Below are 19,409 nucleotides of genomic sequence, written 5' to 3'. Positions count from 1 at the left end.
TAGAAATGATGAGGGGCTGGACACCTTCGGCCAGCCCATCAACCAGTCACACTTACAACATAAAATATAATTCATGTAATCATACAAAAACACAAGATTGTAATTGTTTATTTTGAAACCCCACTGTCCAATAAAGCTTATACATTTTGTTAATAATCAGATCAAACTTTTTTAAAAGTGTTTGCCGTCATCTAAAGGCCGGTGAAACAAATGACTGGGATCTCAGAGAATGTCTACTCTCTGTCCTTTCTAGGTACCACATAGAAAGGATAGAGTTCTTGTGTTCTGTACTCAATAACTATAATAGTATAACTAGTATTACAGAAGAGAGTGCTTTCTTAGGTACATTTCTACCCATTGTAACTGAAGGATGACTTTCAACCACCAGAATAGGCCCAGGTGACAGGTGCGGGGAGCATTCATCAGGACACAACGTTTTGGAACGTTCAGATGTGTATTCTTCATAACATATTTCTATCTGACATGTAGAACAAGGAATCATGTCAACTGGTCATGGCATTTCTATCTGCAACGTTCGACAATGTTTAATCTCTCGTGGACAGACTACGTAAACATAAATGGTTCCGTAGATCTGGCATGATTACAACGGGGTGCGTGAGATAATGAGCAGCATTAGTTCCGGTGCTTTGAATTAATCACAAATCGAATTTTGGAAGGAGACATTTGAACCACAGACTTGCAAAGCGAGAAGGGTAGAGCTCTTTGTTCCGGTTCCGATCTCTTCCTTTTACACACATGGACCCGGAACTTAATCAAGCATCTGACAATTACGCAAGACATCAGTTCTGGGTTACCCGGGATTAGACAACGTTTGGCAACTGAACGTGGCCCAGGTGAGAGATGGTGAGTGACAGACTCTCTAGCTTCCCCGGTAGGTAGTGTAGGAGAAGCGGCTGCAGAGCAGAGGAACATGGAACTTCTGATTGTGGTCCGTTATGGTGAAGACTATCTGCAGATAAACACAGACCACCGATGTGTTAGTAACCACTCAGCCAACCAATACGAGTTACTGAATCATTTAGCGTTCAGTTAGCGATCGCATAGCTGACAAGGAAATAAACATAAGCTGATTCTGTAGATATAAAGAAATATTTATGTCTAACTTTATATGTCCGACAGTTATACATTTAAATACACATATTATTTATGATAAAAGCATTGAAGACTGTCTTCAACTAACCTCCACGTATGGGTAGAAAGAGGTCTCTCCCAGACTCCCCCAGTATTGGCCCGTCTCAAAGCGCATCTTGTACACGGCTGGAGTGATATTTTCTCTGGTGATGAGTCCTGGGCAGCGCCCATCATCATTCGTAGTCCTGAGATTAAATTATATAAAATACTGAATACATTCGACATTGGTTTGATGTGATCCTGAAATAAGCTTTGGCTCCTTAACATTACTACCGGTATATATTCATATTTGATCATATTATGCAGCCCTACTGAAAGAGGCTGTAGGGGTGAATCTGACATTTCTCAAATAAATACTAAATGTGTATTTGTCAATTAAATGGATTATTATGGAGCTGCTAAGAAATTATTGTGTTAATTTCCATTCTATGTCTGTTAACTGGTGCTACAGCACCCTCTGTGGTGAAGTTACCTTGTGTTGAGGTTACCCTGTGGTGAGAAGGTTCCAGAGTGAAGTGGAGGGATCCATGCGATGCAGGCTGAGGGCCACGTGGGCTCCAGGGACGCCCATCCCGGTGTTCAGGACGTGAGTGGTCAGGGGGCAGTATGGAGCTGCCATCTCTGCACTCTACAGCGCATACACCGACAGTAGTGAGTAAGCATTATGGACATATGGCTACTGTAACTTTGCACAATATATACAGAAAGCTGTAGGCTAACTGTAGCCTATACATTATGTATTATTTGGAATTAAAATAGAAGGTAGGCCAAGCTGAACCCTTAGTGTCTATGAGCAGAACAAACCCAACATTTGTTAAATTGACCATCTTTTACTTTCGCTTTATTACTTTCATACATTTCATAACAATCCTGCAGACAAACGAATGTCACACGCCAATCATGTAGGTTTATAATATTGTAATACAAAAAACACTTTCTAAAAATCAAAAGCAATATATTAGCCTACCGTGTATTCACCCCCCCCAAAATAATCCTGTATGTGCTGTAATCTGCTGGTACTCATGCGCGCTGCTTTCAAAGTCATCCCAAACCAGTTTCCCCCTCTATTGAAAAGTATGGCATTTACAGTGAATTAACTGTAACAGATTTTAAGCACAAGTTCAAAACTCACAAGGTTATTCATATGACTAGGGCTGCTCTGTTTGCTGTTGTAATGTACATATCTCGTTGGGAGGAACATCAGCATTTATTAATGGTTAAGAGTATGCAAACATCCCAGTCACAAATGGCCCTTTAACAGTTTTGGAAACAGGCTTGGGTCAAAGTGCGTTTTAGCACACTTTAGATAAGTCCTTAATAATGATAATAGTGAGGATTTTAGGCCTAAATGTCATTATTAGCATAATTGTGAAGCCTAACATCGGTTCAGTCGCCTACTGCTCTGCACAGGGGAGCAAGCTTAAAAACATCCCAGCACTGCTCTATAAATTGCTTTATTTCCCTTTCAATCCAGTTTAGAAGCTAGTTGTATATAATGAACTGTGCATTCAGAAAGTATTCAGACCCCTTGACTTTTCACATTTTGTTACTTTACAGCCTTATTCTAAAGTTGATTACATATATTTTTCCCTCATCACTCAACACACAATAGCCCATTATGATAAAGCAAAAACTGTTTTTGTTAGAAATGTTAGCAATAAAAATAAATAATTACATTTAATTACATTTAATTTACATAAGTATTCAGACCCTTTACTTAGTACTTTGTTGAAGCACCTTTGGCAGTTATTACAGCTTCGAGTCTTCTTGGGTATGACACTACAAGCTTGGCACACCTGTATTTGGGGAGTTTCTCCCATTCTTCTCTGCAGATCCTCTCAAACTCTGCCAGGTTGGATGGGGAGCTTCGCTGCACAGCTATTTTCAGGTCTCTCCAGGGATTTTCGATCGGGTTCAAGTCCAGGCTCTGGCTGGGCCACTCAAGGACATTCAGAGACATGTGCCGAAGCCACTCCAGTGTTGTCTTGTCGGTGTGCTTAGGGTCATTGTCCTGTTGGAAGGTGAACCTTCGTCCCCAGGCTGAGGTGCTGAGCACTTTGGAGCAGGTTTTCATCAAAGATCTCTCTGTACTTTGCTCCGTTCATCTATCACTCGATCCTGACTAGTCTCCCAGTCCCTGCCTCTGAAAAACATCCCCACAGCATGATGCTGCCACCACCATGATTCACCGTAGGGATGGTTCCAGGTTTCCTCCAGACGTGACGCTTGGCATTCAGACCAAAGAGTTCAATCTTGATTTCATCAGACCAGAAAATCTTGTTTCTCATGCATGGTCTGAGAGTAATTTCGGTGCCTTTTGTCAAATTCTTAGCAGGCTGTCATGTGCCTTTTACTGAGGAGTGGCTTCTGTCTGGCCACTCTACCATAAAGGCCTGATTGGTGGAGTGCTGCAGAGATGGTTGTCCTTCTGGAAGGTTCTCCCATCTCGACAGAGGAACTCTGGAGTTCTGTCAGAGTGACCATTGGGTTCTTGGTCACTTCCCTGACCAAGGCCCTTCCCCCCTGATTGTTCAGCTTGGCTGGGCGGCCAGCTCTAGGAAGAGTCTCAAGGATGATCAATGGTAACAGGATGCACCTGAGCTCAATTTCGAGTCTCATAGCAAAGAGGGTCTGAATAATTATGTAACATTTTTTAAATATATATTTTTTAATACATTAGCAAACATTTAAAAAAAAAAGGTTTTGCTTTGTTATTATGGGGTATTGCGTGTAGATTGATGAGGGAAAAAATGTATTTAATACATTTTTGAATAAGGCTGTAACTTAACAAAATGTGGAAAAAGTTAAGGGGTCTGAATACTTTCCAAATGTACTGTATGTAAACGTTGTTGAAACTCCACTGTCTGTATTCTGTCTCTAAATGTTGTCTATCGCTAGCAACTGCAACAACATATCACCGAATAAAATTCTGAGTATGTGTAAATGTACTTCGCAAATAAAGGTGATTCTGAGAGATAAAAAGCATCTTGCTCTCCCCATCCTCTCTGTAACACTCACATACTGTACACACACAGTTTACACACGTTCCGCTGTGTCTGATATTGAGCTTTACAATGTTTGTTGTCCAGGCAGCATTACACACACTACAGCATTGCCTTTCATCCTGTTTCCCTTTATTACACACACACAGACACGGGAACCAAGCAACTGATTCCTATTTTCCCTAACCACAAACTCTAAATCTGACTCCTAACCCTAATTGTAACCCTAACCCCTAAGCCTTAAATAACCTATTTTCTTGTGGGGACTGGCAAAATGTCCCCACTTGTCGAAAACTTCCTTCTGGCCCCCACAAGGATAGTAAAACCAAAACAAACAAACACACACACACACGCACACACACACACACTAAAAAAACACTCCTCCCAGAGGTGTTTTTAATCAATATGAAAATACCTTTACTACTGTGACAGTGTGAGTAGTGTTTCCACTTGGCTTCTTCATGAATGCAAACAGAACTAACAAAACATCTAACACCACTGGAATTATAATAAACAATTATCATTGTTGTTTTCTTCTCGCTTTAAAAAACACGACCAAATAAAAAAAAACTAAAATAAAATGCTGGATTAAAATCGTACAGCTGACCTAATACAGTAAAGTTTTACAGTAATACACAATATTACGCATGGACCGGGCCGGGGCCTTTCCTCAGCTCATAGCGCCAGGTACATAGAGGAAGAGATGGGCTACTGTCTCCTCATACCTAATACAGACAGGTAGTAATACAGCAGGGAGATAACATTACACAGACATAAGGGGGTATCAACTGATGGACTCATGCTCTGGCAGTGATATGATATACATAAAACAAAGTAACTCAAGTCACCGAAAAACTATGATTGCGACATCTATAGTATGCTCATTTCAAATACCCTCACTCTCTCAATATGCATGTCAAATTTATACGAACTGGTAATCAGAATGTTTTTCTGGAAAATATGAAGACGGACTAAAAAGAACATAAGAAAATTATGAATATAGAAATGATTTCACTTTCCTGTTCTGGTTAAGAATTACACTCTACAGATAAAATGTGTGTGTAATCTAAGCTGATCTCAGTGGTGAATATCCAAGGGAAATACTTGATTTCTGATCAACTGTAATTACAGTGTGTCTGTGTATGTGTGCTGTTGATGTATATGTGGATATAGAATACAATGTAACTGGTTGGTTCGACAGGAGTGGGGCCTCTGAATCAGTTGTTGGCATGGTAACTTCTTGACAAGACAGATGTTCTCTTCCTCTATGTCTGGCGATCCTCCGTTTCTTCTCTGTTTCCATCCTCACATCTCGTCCTCAGGGTCAGAGCTGTGGTTATTCATCTGTAACACACACACACTCAATCAGCAACAGTGTGTCAAAACACCAAAGAGTGTTTTGTTCAGGTAAGGCTCCCCTCTCCAGGGTGATTATACACAGTGATGAGGAAGGTCTGGAGGATAATAGTCTTCTATATAAACACCCACTCATCTGTCAGGGTAAGAGTATCCTGTCCTGCTTTCGTTTGTCCTATTTTCAATCTCTCTTTCTTTCACTCTCTTGCTTTTACTCTCAGATGTTCTTTGTGTGTTTGAGTTGCATGTCAGTTATGAGTGTGAACTGTGCGTGGGTGAGATGAACCCAGAATGAGATCTTCAAGTCTCATGCTATTGATGTGTCTGTATTACTCAAAATGACTGATGGCTATGGATTTGTTGCTCTTGTCACTGTTCTCTTTGTGTGTATGTGTGTGTGTGTTTCTGTGTTTATGTGTGTGGCGATAAGCACTTTATTTCTGCTGCATGGCGAATCACTCAGACAACAGCTAAATCACAGCCATCCATAGGACATGCTTAGGCCCTCATGTCGCTCTGAGACAAGGAGAAAGCACTCCCACTCACATTCAGAGATTCTCCACACACAGACATCAAGCCAGTTACCGTGTGATCATCGTCGCTGGCCTCCCCCAGTTCGGGGCTCTCTCTCTGGATGCAGTGGCGTGGGGGGGATAGGGGGGAGGGGGAGCGGTCACCGCTGCTGGCGGAGGGGGGGTACGGTGACCCGGCCAAACTGCCCTCCCTCACGGGAGATCCTAAAAACATGGCGAGAGAGGGAGTGAATAGGAGTGAACATTCACTAAGTTCCCTCTATAGGGCAGATAAGTGTTGGTGGGCCTGTGCTCACTTTCAATCTAAACCATCGATGGTCAACTTCAATACACTATTTGACAGACGAGAGGAGAGAACAAGAATGATAGGATTAGGGAGAGATGTGGAGAGAGTGAGAAATGGGAGAGGTGAGAGGGAGACAGAAAGGAGAGATGAAGGAGTGGGGGATTGAGTGGAGGAGGATCGTAATTTACGCTGGAATAAATGAATATGAAGATGAGATCAGTCAATCACCCAAAGGCAATGCACACAGATAAGAGATCGAAAGGATGAGATGACACACACACTTTTCTTTATTTGTCGGTACAGTATGTGTGTCGTTGAAAGGGCAAAGGTGCAGTTTGTCCATGTGGCCACATGAGAGCAGCAGCTACAACACTTCCCTGTAGTACTTTGTATTTATTCTCCTATAAGCCTTCTTTCGCCATCGCTGTACTTCTCACTGTCATTCCTCTGCACTGATTCATAAGAACTGTACAGGTGAAAGCACACACTGTGGCTTCCCCTATCATGCTTTACTGCTGTTTCCCCTGTCCACTCCCCTGTCTCTCTTTCTGATTGGTTGTCTCACCTGTGTGGTCCCGCCTCTGTGTGTCCATCCTGTCCAGGTTGTCGAGCAGCCCGTCAATCTGTGTCTTTATCAGGGTCAGCTCCCTCTTAATGACCTGCAGCTCCTCCATCCGCACTACAAGGAGGGAGAGGTTGAGGGAGGGAGGGGGGTATAGAGAATGAGAAAGGGGGAGAAGGAAGAAAAGGATCCAAAGCAAGTGTCTGTGGGTGTTGGTAATATGGACTATCAAGGTGATGAGGGTGGGTATTAGAACAACATTTACACTGCCTATTGGTTCTGCTCTGTTGATTTGGCCTAATAATGCGACCTGATTGGCTAGGATCCATTAGAGGCTGCTATGGAAGTGTTGTAATGAGAGAACCAGCTTGAGTGTAGTGTGTGACTGTGTGTGTGTGAGTGTGTGTGTGTATTACTCACACTTGGCCCTGTTGGAGCTGGTGGAGTGGGCTCTGGAGCTCTTGGAGGGGGGCCTGTCTCGGCTACGTCTGTGCCCAGAGGAAGTGGAGGAGGAGCGGGGTCGTTTGGCCAGGCTAGGTCCCTGGGACAGGGGAGGTAGGGAAGCTGGCACGCGCTGGTAGTCATACATCCTGAAGAGGGAAACATCCATACACACTGTCATCCAACTACAAGTACTTTGTGTAGTATTGTCAGTGTGACTAGATGTGTATGTGTACGCATGTCAGAAAAGTACAGTGACAGGATGTTTGTGAGTGAGTGTGTGAGCAAGCAAGCATGTGTGTGTGTTTGCGTGTATGGACAGTGGTTGGATGGATGTGTGTGTATTTGTGAATGTATGTCTCCTATGATGAAGGACACAGAGGGAGAGGGTTGACAGGATGGTGTAATACGATCTGACAAGCAGAGGGAATATACACACACATACAGAATGTGTACACAAGTGAGAAAATAATAAGAAATAGTATCTGATAAGGTGAGGCAGAGGATATCCAAGATAGGGAATGAGGAAATGAAGTTGAGCAGGTTGTAGACCCTTGATACTCCTCACACAACCATTATAGTATTACCCTACAGATTGAAGACCCCTGGTACTCCTCACACAACCATTATAGTATTACCCTACAGATTGAAGACCCCAGGTACTCCTCACACAACCATTATAGTATTACTCTACAGGTTGAAGACCCCTGGTACTCCTCACACAACCATTATAGTATTACCCTACAGGTTGAAGACCCCTGGTACTCCTCACACAACCATTATAGTATTACTCTACAGGTTGAAGACCCCTGGTACTCCTCACACAACCATTATAGTATTACCCTACAGGTTGAAGACCCCTGGTACTCCTCACACAACCATTATAGTATTACTCTACAGGTTGAAGACCCCTGGTACTCCTCACACAACCATTATAGTATTACCCTACAGGTTGAAGACCCCTGGTACTCCTCACACAACCATTATAGTATTACCCTACAGGTTGAAGACCCCTGGTACTCCTCACACAACCATTATAGTATTACTCTACAGGTTGAAGACCCCTGGTACTCCTCACGCAACCATTATAGTATTACCCTACAGGTTGAATACCCCTGGTACTCCTCACACAACCATTATAGTATTACCCTACAGATTGAAGACCCCTGGTACTCCTCACACAGCCATTATAGTATTACCCTACAGGCAGGTTGAAGACCCCTGGTACTCCTCGCACAACCATTATAGTATTACCCTACAGATTGAATACCCCTGGTACTCCTCACACAACCATTATAGTATTACCCTACAGATTGACAACCCCTGGTACTCCTCACACAACCATTATAGTATTACCCTACAGATTGAAGACCCCTGGTACTCCTCACACAACCATTATAGTATTACACTACAGGTTGAAGACCCCTGGTACTCCTCACACAACCATTATAGTATTACTCTACAGGTTGAAGACCCATGGTAGTCCTCACACAACCATTATAGTATTACCCTACAGATTGACAACCCCTGGTACTCCTCACACAACCATTATAGTATTACCCTACAGATTGACAACCCCTGGTACTCCTCACACAACCATTATAGTATTACCCTACAGATTGAAGACCCCTGGTACTCCTCACACAACCATTATAGTATTACCCTACAGGTTGAAGACCCCTGGTACTCCTCACACAACCATTATAGTATTACTCTACAGGTTGAAGACCCATGGTAGTCCTCACACAACCATTATAGTATTACCCTACAGATTGACAACCCCTGGTACTCCTCACACAACCATTATAGTATTACCCTACAGATTGAAGACCCCTGGTACTCCTCACACAACCATTATAGTATTACCCTACAAGTTGAAGACCCCTGGTACTCCTCACACAACCATTATAGTATTACTCTACAGGTTGAAGACCCCTGGTACTCCTCACACAACCATTATAGTATTACCCTACAGGTTGAAGACCCCTGGTACTCCTCACACAACCATTATAGTATTACCCTACAGGTTGAAGACCCCTGGTACTCCTCACACAACCATTATAGTATTACCCTACAGGTTTAAGACCCCTGGTACTCCTCACACAACCAGTATAGTATTACCCTACAAGTTGAAGACCCCTGGTACTCCTCACAGAACCATTATAGGATTACCCTACAGGTTGAATACCCTTGGTACTCCTCACACAACCATTATAGTATTACCCTACAGATTGAAGACCCCAGGTACTCCTCACACAACCATTATAGTATTACCCTACAGGTTGAAGACCCCTGGTACTCCTCACACAACCATTATAGTATTACTCTACAGGTTGAAGACCCCTGGTACTCCTCACACAACCATTATAGGATTACCCTACAGATTGAAGACCCCTGGTACTCCTCACACAACCATTATAGTATTACCCTACAGATTGAAGACCCCTGGTACTCCTCACACAACCATTATAGGATTACCCTACAGGTTGAAGACCTCTGGTACTCCTCACACAACCATTATAGTATTACCCTACAGATTGAAGACCCCTGGTACTCCTCACACAACCATTATAGTATTACCCTACAGGTTGAAGAACCCTGGTACTCCTCACACAACCATTATAGTATTACCCTACAGATTGAAGACCCCTGGTACTCCTCACACAACCATTATAGGATTACCCTACAGGTTGAAGACCCCTGGTACTCCTCACACAACCATTATAGTATTATCCTACAGATTGAAGACCCCTGGTACTCCTCACACAACCATTATAGTATTACCCTACAGGTTGAATACCCCTGGTACTCCTCACACAACCATTATAGTATTACCCTACAGATTGAAGACCCCTGGTACTCCTCACACAACCATTATAGTATTACCCTACAGATTGAAGACCCATGGTACTCCTCACACAACCATTATAGTATTACCCTACAGGTTGAAGATCCCTGGTACTCCTCACACAACCATTATAGTATTACCCTACAGATTGAAGACCCCTGGTACTCCTCACACAACCATTATAGTATTACCCTACAGGTTGAATACCCCTGGTACTCCTCACACAACCATTATAGTATTACTCTACAGGAAAACAGTGCCACTGGATTTGGAAGTCTCACCACATCATGTGACAAAATACAAACAAACTACACATGACTAATGAGTGTAATGACTACTAATGACTGAACATACTGAAGGACTGAAGGAGAGGCGAGGTATGGAGGGATTGAAGGAGAAAATGGGAATGGAGATGAGTTGAGGAGAAGGGGAGAGATCTACTATGTGACAGAAGTTAGATTTGGATCAGTCTCCACTGTCAGTCCCCCTTCCTCACTCGTTCCCCTATCCCCTAGCTCCGTATGCCCATCTATAGCTAAATCTAATTGGTTCTGTCAATAGCCAATCAAATGCTCTCTGGCAGTGCAGCGAAGCAGGTGACAGGAGAGAGGGTACCACACACTCACTATATAGCAGTTACAGAAACATGAGAGAGTGTATGTTGTATGTGCGTGTGCATGTGCGTGTGTGTGTGTGTGTGGGATTGGAGAGGCCAGAGGCTGTGACAGAGAGAGGTGGCGTTCAGCCAGGGGGAAGGACACATGTCAACCTACTGTTAAAGGCTAAAAATGAACCAATAAAACCCCAGAAAGGGGTCACAGGAGCACAGCGAGCCAATCAGATTCCTCCGAGGGGTCAGAGCTAGCCAATCACACACACCACACACTTTACAGGAGTCAGCACTCCAATCAGATAACAACCATAGGCTGTAAGTCAATTTAGTCTCAGCTTGACTGGGACCTATGTTAACCTGTAGGCCCTATAACCACAGCTTTAATGAAAGTCTTCCACTCTAAAATGAAGTACAGGACTGCCTACCTGGCTCCAGTCTACATTATCTAAGGGCTGGCTTTCATCCTAACTTAAGCTCTGCCACCTAATTAAATCCTGCGAGTCAGACTGAGTCACATTCCAACCTGAATGCCTTTCATATGGTATCTGCTTACAGCATCAGAGAGCCATTAGGGCTGAGAGCCAGACAGACAGAGACCTGGGCACTGGCTCTAGTTCTTAAAAACTGAGAGAGAGGAGGGAGGAGGAGGGGGAAAAGGAGGGTTGGAGCAAAACAGAAAGCAAGAGCGAGAAGGACACACCACCCACCATACACACCAAGAAGATCCTGCACCACCAGAAACCCACCCCAGGAACCATAGCCCTGTTATCCAGTGCCCTGAGTGTAGCCTACAGCAAAGCAGGGCTCAGAGACTCATGGACAGATTGGTTATTGTTTATTTAAATGTCCTATGTAAGCCTGAGTGGCCTTTACACAGGCAGGGCTGTGTGGAGGTAGCCACCCTCTCTGCAGTAAGGCTCCAGGCAGAGTGCTGAGGAGAGAGAAACACACTTTAAACCAGCTGCAAACAGGATGCCAGTCGGGAAGCCTTGAGGTGTGATGTCAGTTTGGGTTCAGTGATTGAGCTGTAAATCGCAGAGAGAGACAATACTTTAGCGTTCAGTTGAGGAACGTGTGTTACCCTTTTATTGAAATATATCTCACACTTGAGTTCCCTTGTCTCAGGAGAATGTATTACCAGTATATAATCAGATACAGCCACCTCACTGTGCATAATGTATATCAACCGGCCACCAATGTAGTGAGAGGGCTGGGACCGTTGCCTTTCAGCAGAGACGCTGGGAGACTAAAGACTTATGGGAGTTTAAAGTCCTTTAGTGGAGTTTGCAGTGTGCTGCTACTGTCACGCCCTGGTCTTAGTATTTTGTGTTTTCTTTATTATTTTGGTCAGGCCAGGGTGTGACATGGGTTATTTATGTGGTGTGTTTTGTCTTGGGGTTTTTGTAGGTTTTGGGATTGTGGTATAGTAGAGTTGTCTAGGTAAGTCTATGGTTGCCTAGAGTGGTTCTCAATCAGAGGCAGGTGTTTATCGTTGTCTCTGATTGGGAACCATATTTAGGCAGCCATATTCTTTGAGTGTTTCGTGGGTGATTGTTCCGGTCTCTGTGTTTGTGTGCACCAGAGAGGGATGTTTCGGTTTTTCACGGTACGTTTTTGTATTGTTCGGTATTATCTTTATTAAAGATGTATCAAGATAACCACGCTGCGTTTTGGTCCGATCCCTGCTACACCTCCTCTTCAGAGGAAGAAGAAAACCTTAACAGCTACAACGACTTTGAAGTGTAGTTTCAGAGAATAGGAGCTCGCGAAACAGACAACGAGAGAGTGTAGATGTGTGAGGATTAGAGAAAACAGAGCGTGTGTGTGTGTGTGTGTGTGTGTGTGTGTGTGTGTGTGTGGATTAGAAGAGAGATTATAAAAGAGGCTTTGTCTCTGCCAGAGCTGTTATCTGTGTGTAGAGGCAGACATTTTCTCATATGCACACAAACAGATGTACAGACACACACGCACACACAGACACTAACACACACAAGCTGGCGATGGAGCTAGCCAGCCACGTAGGGCAAAATCATGTACCGTGTTTGAAGCAAGTTGAAAATCAGTGGTGAGGGTTTTTCCTGTGTGAAGACAGAAAAATGCAGAGCGTGGCAAAACAACAAAATGCAAAGAAAAGATGACAGCGTCAACTCACAGCTACAGTACTGTGTGTGTGTGTGTGTGTGTGTGCGGAACTCGTGTATGGACATGTTTAACTAGTCCCCACAAGAATAGTAAACAAACAAAAATTTGACCAACTGGGGACATTTTGTTAGTCCCCGCGAGGTCAAATGCTATTTCTAGGGGGTTAGAATTATGTTAAGGGTTAGGAGCTATGGTTAGTTTTAGGGTTAGGAGCTAAGGTTTAGGGTTAGGACTAAGGTTAGGTTTTTGGGTTAAGGTTCGGGTTAGGGTAAGAGTACGGGTTAGGTTAGGGAAAATAGGATTTTGAATGGGACAGAATTGTGTGTCCCCACAAGGTTAGCTGTACCATACTGTATGTGTGTGTGAGTGAGTGAGAGAGAGAGAGATAAAGGGAGGTGGAGTTGTAATCTCTGTTGGACAGCCTGTTTCTTTAACCACCCTCCTTACACTCTCTTATTTTCTTTCTGCATGTTTGTTTAAACTGAAGATAGAAACATAAACATAGAGGACGTCCTCAACTCTTCTGTGCATAACTACATCTACAGCATCTGACTGCCTGAGTGCATTCACACAGAGGACAACAAGGTTGTTCAATGTTTGTGTGTTGTGTGTGAGAGAGAGAGCACTCTTTATTCAAATGTGCTGAGTGCTGTGTTTATGAATGAGCCGTGTCACCTTCAGTGCCTGATGGAGGTGGAGAGCTCCCATAGCAATTACCTGAGTGACTGACCTGGGTGACGAACCAGACAGAACCGGACTCAACTGGACTTGGCATAACTGAATCAGACTGAACAGGACTGACCTGGGTTAAGCCATGCTGAACGAGAAAGAATCAGACTTAACTGGACTTGGCACAACTGAGTCAGACTGAACAGGACTGACCTGGGTTAAGCCATGCTGAACTGGACTAAACTGGACTGATATGGACGGAATCCAACGGGATCAGAGATCATCAGACTGAAAGGCATTGAGCAAGACTGGAGTGGACTGAACGGGATTGAACTGTGACCTGGGTAGGGCCGTACTAAACTTGAATTAATTGTGTTGAACCGGACTGACTGTCAAATTCTGGCTTGGAATCTGAACTGAGGTCATGATCTCTTGGCTGGAGCTGTAGCGAAAACACTCCACAGCTCCATGTCAAAACACAGTACCATCTACAGTACAGTACCGCTGGAAAGTGAACAGGTACTTTATGGCAGTTTTCCAGCCTACAGTTAATTCTCTATATGCTTCAGTTACTGTAATGTAGCCACCCTGACCCATGGCCCAACCTCTGCTGTGAGCCACAGAAAACTAACCTGAGCTTTAATGGAACTTGTAATATAAGCTGCTGCACTTAGAACAGTTTAAGCTGACTCATAATTATTAGAGACTCAGCGAGGGTTAGAGTGGCTTACAACCTGACTGGATTCCTTATAGAGGCCACACAGCACATATCAGCTCCCTGTGTGTTGATGTGTGTGTGTGTGTGTGTGTGTGTGTGTACGCTTGCACAGGATGTGGGTTCGTGTACAGTATGTGTGTGTGTTTGTTCATTCATATGTGTGTGCCTCAAGCACCTGCCAGGCCGAGTGGAGTGAAGATTTACCAAGGTACGATTAGTGGGCAGTGACAGGCAGCTCTGTTAGCAGAGACACATGACTGACAGCTCAGTGACAGGCAGGGAGGGAGGGAGGGAGAGGGCCAACAGGAGACAGGGGAGACAAGAAGGGTTAAGTGTGTGTTTTAGACTTTTCCTTTGTCCGACTCTGAACATTCAGGGTTTGTGTGAGTGGTGCGGTGCAGAGCGGGCTGACAGTACCTGTCATAGAGGTCCTCCTGATAGCACTCATAGTCCAGGTCATAGTCAGATCTGCAAAGAGAGAGGAGGAGGGGGGAGGGGAGAGGGAGAGAGAGAGGGGGGGGGAGAGTGAGTTGACAGTGGCCTGACACAAAGGCTCACAACTGTCTTCACAGCTGACTGACAGAGGTGTTACTGACACACACACACACACACACACACAACAAGTCATCCTATGTGAAAGCAGAGGCTGATGAAAAACTGAAAGATCAAACAACATCTATCTCGGATACAAGCAGCCTTTCAGATCTGTTCCTCATTAGGTGAGCTAAATATGCCATCAGAGATATTTCACTCTGTAAGCAGGCTGCTGGAATAGTGTGTACATAGTTAGAGCAGGGCTCTGGCAAGTGGAAGGAATATGCTATTCATGATTTCTAGCCAGCTGGAAAAAGACATTGGATTTGTTGTGCCACAGCACCCAAGGTGAAAAATCCATAGAAATTGTCCTGCGTTATGCACCAATGACCACAGGCTGCGCACTATGTGCTTCTACATATTCCAGCTCATTTACTGTGAAGTTGGACTGTCAGGTGTGTGTGTATGTGTGTTGGAGTGTATGCACCCATCTGTGTATGTGCCTGTGTGTGTGTTTGTGCATCTCTGTGTGTGTTTGATTAGACTCAACTTGCTCACACCTTTCCCTATAATATATGGGCAGAGTTTGCTGTAGGTTGTAGTTTATAGATTACCCTATACGGTTTGGTGTGTAGAGCAGACCAGGGCAGGGAGAGGAGTGACACTAAGCCTGATGGTAAGTAGCTCATACCCTGGTGTGTAGTTAAATAGAGCTCAGCATTTCTCTGTGTGTTTAATCCCTGCCTGGCCACTGATACCCCAGCCCTAAAGTCTACACACACACGCATGTAAGTACGCATGCACAAGCATACACACACATGCGCGCACACACACACACATGCACGCACACGCAAGTATACACACATAGACATTATCAGCAAACACCCTCCACTTTTGCTTTCTGTAAAACTTTCAACCATAGAGAAGCAGTGTATTTATAGGTGCCTGAAAGGTGACTCATGTACCCATACTAATTCCTATTTATTACACATATGTTTATTCATTGTATAAATAGAGCCATCACGATGGCCTCTACTGAATCTAATACATGATCACCTCAAAGTGAGTAGCATACATTACATGGGTTCATCAGAGGCTCTCAAACAGATGGATCAAACCAGACACACACGACATACAGATGACACACACACACAAAATCACACCCACCCACACACATGAATGACAGACACATAACACACTCTCATCACGTCCACACACACACACACACACACACACACACACACACACACACACACACACACACCTAAAGCCCCTCTGTCCTATCTGTCTCAGCAGGGGGCTGAGTTTCAGTGCTGTAATCATGCTGTTGACTGGAGGAAAGTAATGTATCAGTAAACATGTCAGGAAGTACAGCAGGAGACTAAACGTAACACTGTTTCACAGCTAAAAACATACAGTACACACATGCATGAGTGCAGACACACAGACAGATGTGCTGCACACACACACACTTTCTCTCGCTCACTCTGTATGTAAATGTGATTCAGAATGTAGCAACCCTGTCTCTGAAGTGTTGAGATAACTAGCAGTGTTGGTATAAAAGTGTGTGTTTGTGTACCTGAGGTGTGTGTGTAAATTCCTAATGAATTCTCCTCCAGCTACCCGCAGCCAAACTGTTTCTGGTTTTCTCCCCTCGTCTGAACACACACACAGAAGACAGTTGGTTTTTCTGAGCTCCAGATTCTGACAGCTTCAAATAATCTGTAATAAGTGTAAACATTTACGCCTCATCACGATCTTCCCCAACTTTGTTTTATGATTTAGCTTGAGGTCTGATCAATTTGCAGAAAGCCTTCTGTTATTCTAAATAACGGTAGGCCTTTCATGTGAAATGGTAGACATCTATGTTTCCAGCTATCCCTATTTAACACGATGGAAACTTAGTCCTCTGTAGGGGAGCACACTCTGGTTGAAGGTTTCTTTCCATGTCCATATGTGTATGTGTGTCTGCACAGTGCAGGGTTGGCTGTGTGGATTAGGGTTTACAGTATGTGCGTTGTACTACTGAACCAAAACAAAACCACCCTACTTAGCCAGTTTGAAGACCCTGACAAAACCGTTCTCCTTAGCCACCATTGAAACTGAACTTAAGCAGAACCTCTCCACTCAGTCTGCTAATATGACCCAACTGAACACAACCTCTCAACCTCTACCCACAGATCCCCTGCGCTCAGCAGAACACCATGAGCTAACAGATCTGGCGGCCAACAGAAGTTCTATGATCAGGCAGGGAGGAAAGACAAAGTGAGCAATCGGGAGAGAGAGAGAACAGCACCACGGTCCCCGGCACAGATGAGGGGCTCTGTGTCCTAATGGGGAACTCGAGCGAAAGACAGAGAAAATAACAACTATTTGCCAAACTCTCACAGCAGGAAAACTAAGACAGACTGACTCACTCTAACTCTCTTTCTCCCTCTTTTCCTCTATCATTTTCTCTCCCTGCAGCAATGTTCTAGTTGGTAATCTGTGTCATTTAGCACTGGGAGAAGAGAGAGAGAGTCAAGACAGAAAACAATTTCCATTTCCTCTTCTATTATCCAACCCATCTTCTGTTATTAGAGTGGCTAAACTCTTCAACCAAGTCTGAGACAAGCAGACAGACATGTCAGGTATTAGTGCCTTCCTGCAGTTTGAAAACATAGGAGACCATACTGTGCATTACAGTATCATCATCCTTTTAGCCGAGCACTTCGGAGAGGCATTGGGTATTGTAACACCACCTGCCTGGTGAAAAGACTGATTCCCGGCTCCAGAATGGTTACCATGACCAAAATGACTGCTGGGAGACAATAAATCAGTGCTATTCCCCTAGTGGGGTCGTGGGGGAACTTCAATGGGGTAGCCAATTTTTTTATATATTTTTAATGCAATGAATTGAAGGTTATTTATTGATGTAAAATTCGAAATGTACCAATTTTAAGGTCTTAAGGTTTAAGGTTAGATTTGGCGTGGGATCACTATAATTTTTTGGGGGAAAGAAATGGGGTCCCCAGAAATTCTGGCGGAAAAATTGGGTCACCTCTGAAAAAGTTTGAATACCACTAGACATAAACAGTATCTATTAGAACCACAGCACATCTCTCGACCATAATGTTGAGAGATTAGTGCTTTTTTGAGTTTCAGTTCGATTCTAAAAAAAAATCACATTTTTTTCATTTCGGTTTCAAATGACATTTTAAAATTAATTACACTGCGTTATGTGGGTTGAATGCTGTAACAACAGATAATAAAACAAGTCCCATGATGGTAGTACATGACAATTACTACTTATCATTTATTCACTTTACTTTCATAAAATATTTTGGTTGTGTATATTACATTTGTTTTATATGATGACTTTATTATTTAATTCCAAGTCATCCTCTCATCTCTATAGAGCTGTTGCCTATGCTGTCTGACAAAATCACTATTTTGGATTTGATTTTTTTCCCAAAGTAAATAAGGCATACTTTTACGACTGCTGAATACCAACTATCAATTCCTTATATCATGTATTTTCAGAAAGAGATACCTAGTAAAATGTTGGTTTATTACTCAGCACTACTCATACAGCAACACAACCACCTGGAGTAAACCAATCACACTCTGGATTGTCTCTTTAATGACATAATGGTCTCTGGAATGGAAGCTTTGTTGCATATACAAAGCAAGGTGCCCCTGCACACAAGAAGCTTCCATTCCCCCTGTCGCAAGGTATTTATAACTCTATAGAGCTGCTGCCTATGCTGTCCGACAAAATCACTATTTTAGTAGTTCTTCAAAGTTAATAAGGCATAATTTTATGACTGCTGAATACTAAATATCAATCACTTAGATCATGTATTTTCAGAGATACCTCGTGAAGCAACTGCTCTCTATCTCTCTCGACCATGCATTCTTCTGTCTCTTCTCTCTGTGTCTGTGCGCTCACGCATAGATCGGACAAGTAGGCGAGCAAGGGATTGTGGTCATTGTAGTTAATTATCACGTTTTCAGCACCAAACTAGTAGAATATTGGCCTGTTGGAAACTCCAACTCCCTACTACATTGCACAGTTCGATCTGATTTATTTCTAGAGAAAATGAGCTTTGAGCTCACAGAAAAAAAACTAACAAAATGGATTTATAATAACTGAATCAACATTGGTCAATAAGTTGTTTATAAAACAAAAAATAACTGACATTTCTGTTAATCGCTCAGCAATACTCAACCAGCAACAGAACCACCTTAATAAGTAAACCAATCACACACTGGTTCTCTTTAATTACATAATGGTCTCTGAGTTTGTGAGTGGAAACATGTATTTGAGAGAGAGAGAGGGGTAGCTTAGTGAAGGGTAGTGTGTGTGTGTGTGTGTGTGTGTGTGTGTGTGCAGGGACAGCCAAATGGACAGCGGGGTCGCTAAAGGCTAATTTATTTATTTTCATAATTTCTCGAGTGCCCCGGCAATCCATTAGACATGGCTGGCTACAAATCATCTCACCTTGCTGGTCGCATAGCGTGTGTGTGTGCATGTGTGTGTGCGAGCGCAGATGTGGAGGTGCTGTCTGTGG

The 19,409-nt window shown here is 43.4% G+C and overlaps 2 protein-coding genes across 3 annotated transcripts in view; both read right to left on the bottom strand.

Moving 5' to 3' along the window:
- Positions 1-124: 124 nt before the first annotated feature.
- Positions 125-1,731, bottom strand: LOC115112377 (5-hydroxyisourate hydrolase-like; the record flags this gene model as incomplete). Its single annotated transcript, XM_065011160.1, has 3 exons — positions 125-970; positions 1,202-1,337; positions 1,625-1,731. Coding segments are annotated over 3 exons (333 nt in total), but the record flags the coding sequence as incomplete, so codon positions are not given.
- Positions 1,732-1,948: 217 nt separating this feature from the next.
- The window catches only part of LOC115112375 (RNA-binding Raly-like protein), a 93,388-nt gene continuing 75,927 nt past the window's right edge, over positions 1,949-19,409 (bottom strand). Inside the window, exons 3-7 of one of the 2 annotated variants that reach the window (XM_029639397.2) lie at positions 14,740-14,790; positions 7,312-7,481; positions 6,895-7,008; positions 6,096-6,247; positions 1,950-5,498 (exon numbers count right to left, since the gene is read on the bottom strand). In XM_029639397.2, the coding sequence (XP_029495257.1) occupies positions 5,460-5,498; positions 6,096-6,247; positions 6,895-7,008; positions 7,312-7,481; positions 14,740-14,790 (526 nt within the window). In that variant the 3' untranslated portion in view covers positions 1,950-5,459. Of the gene's footprint in view, positions 5,499-6,095; positions 6,248-6,894; positions 7,009-7,311; positions 7,482-14,739; positions 14,791-19,409 lie in introns of both variants that reach the window. The other variant, XM_029639398.2, reaches the window with a different exon arrangement.

Source organism: Oncorhynchus nerka, linkage group LG27 (genome assembly GCF_034236695.1).
Source record: "Oncorhynchus nerka isolate Pitt River linkage group LG27, Oner_Uvic_2.0, whole genome shotgun sequence".
Taxonomy (NCBI): Eukaryota; Metazoa; Chordata; class Actinopteri; order Salmoniformes; family Salmonidae; genus Oncorhynchus; species Oncorhynchus nerka.
This window is presented reverse-complemented; position numbering and strand designations above follow the sequence as displayed.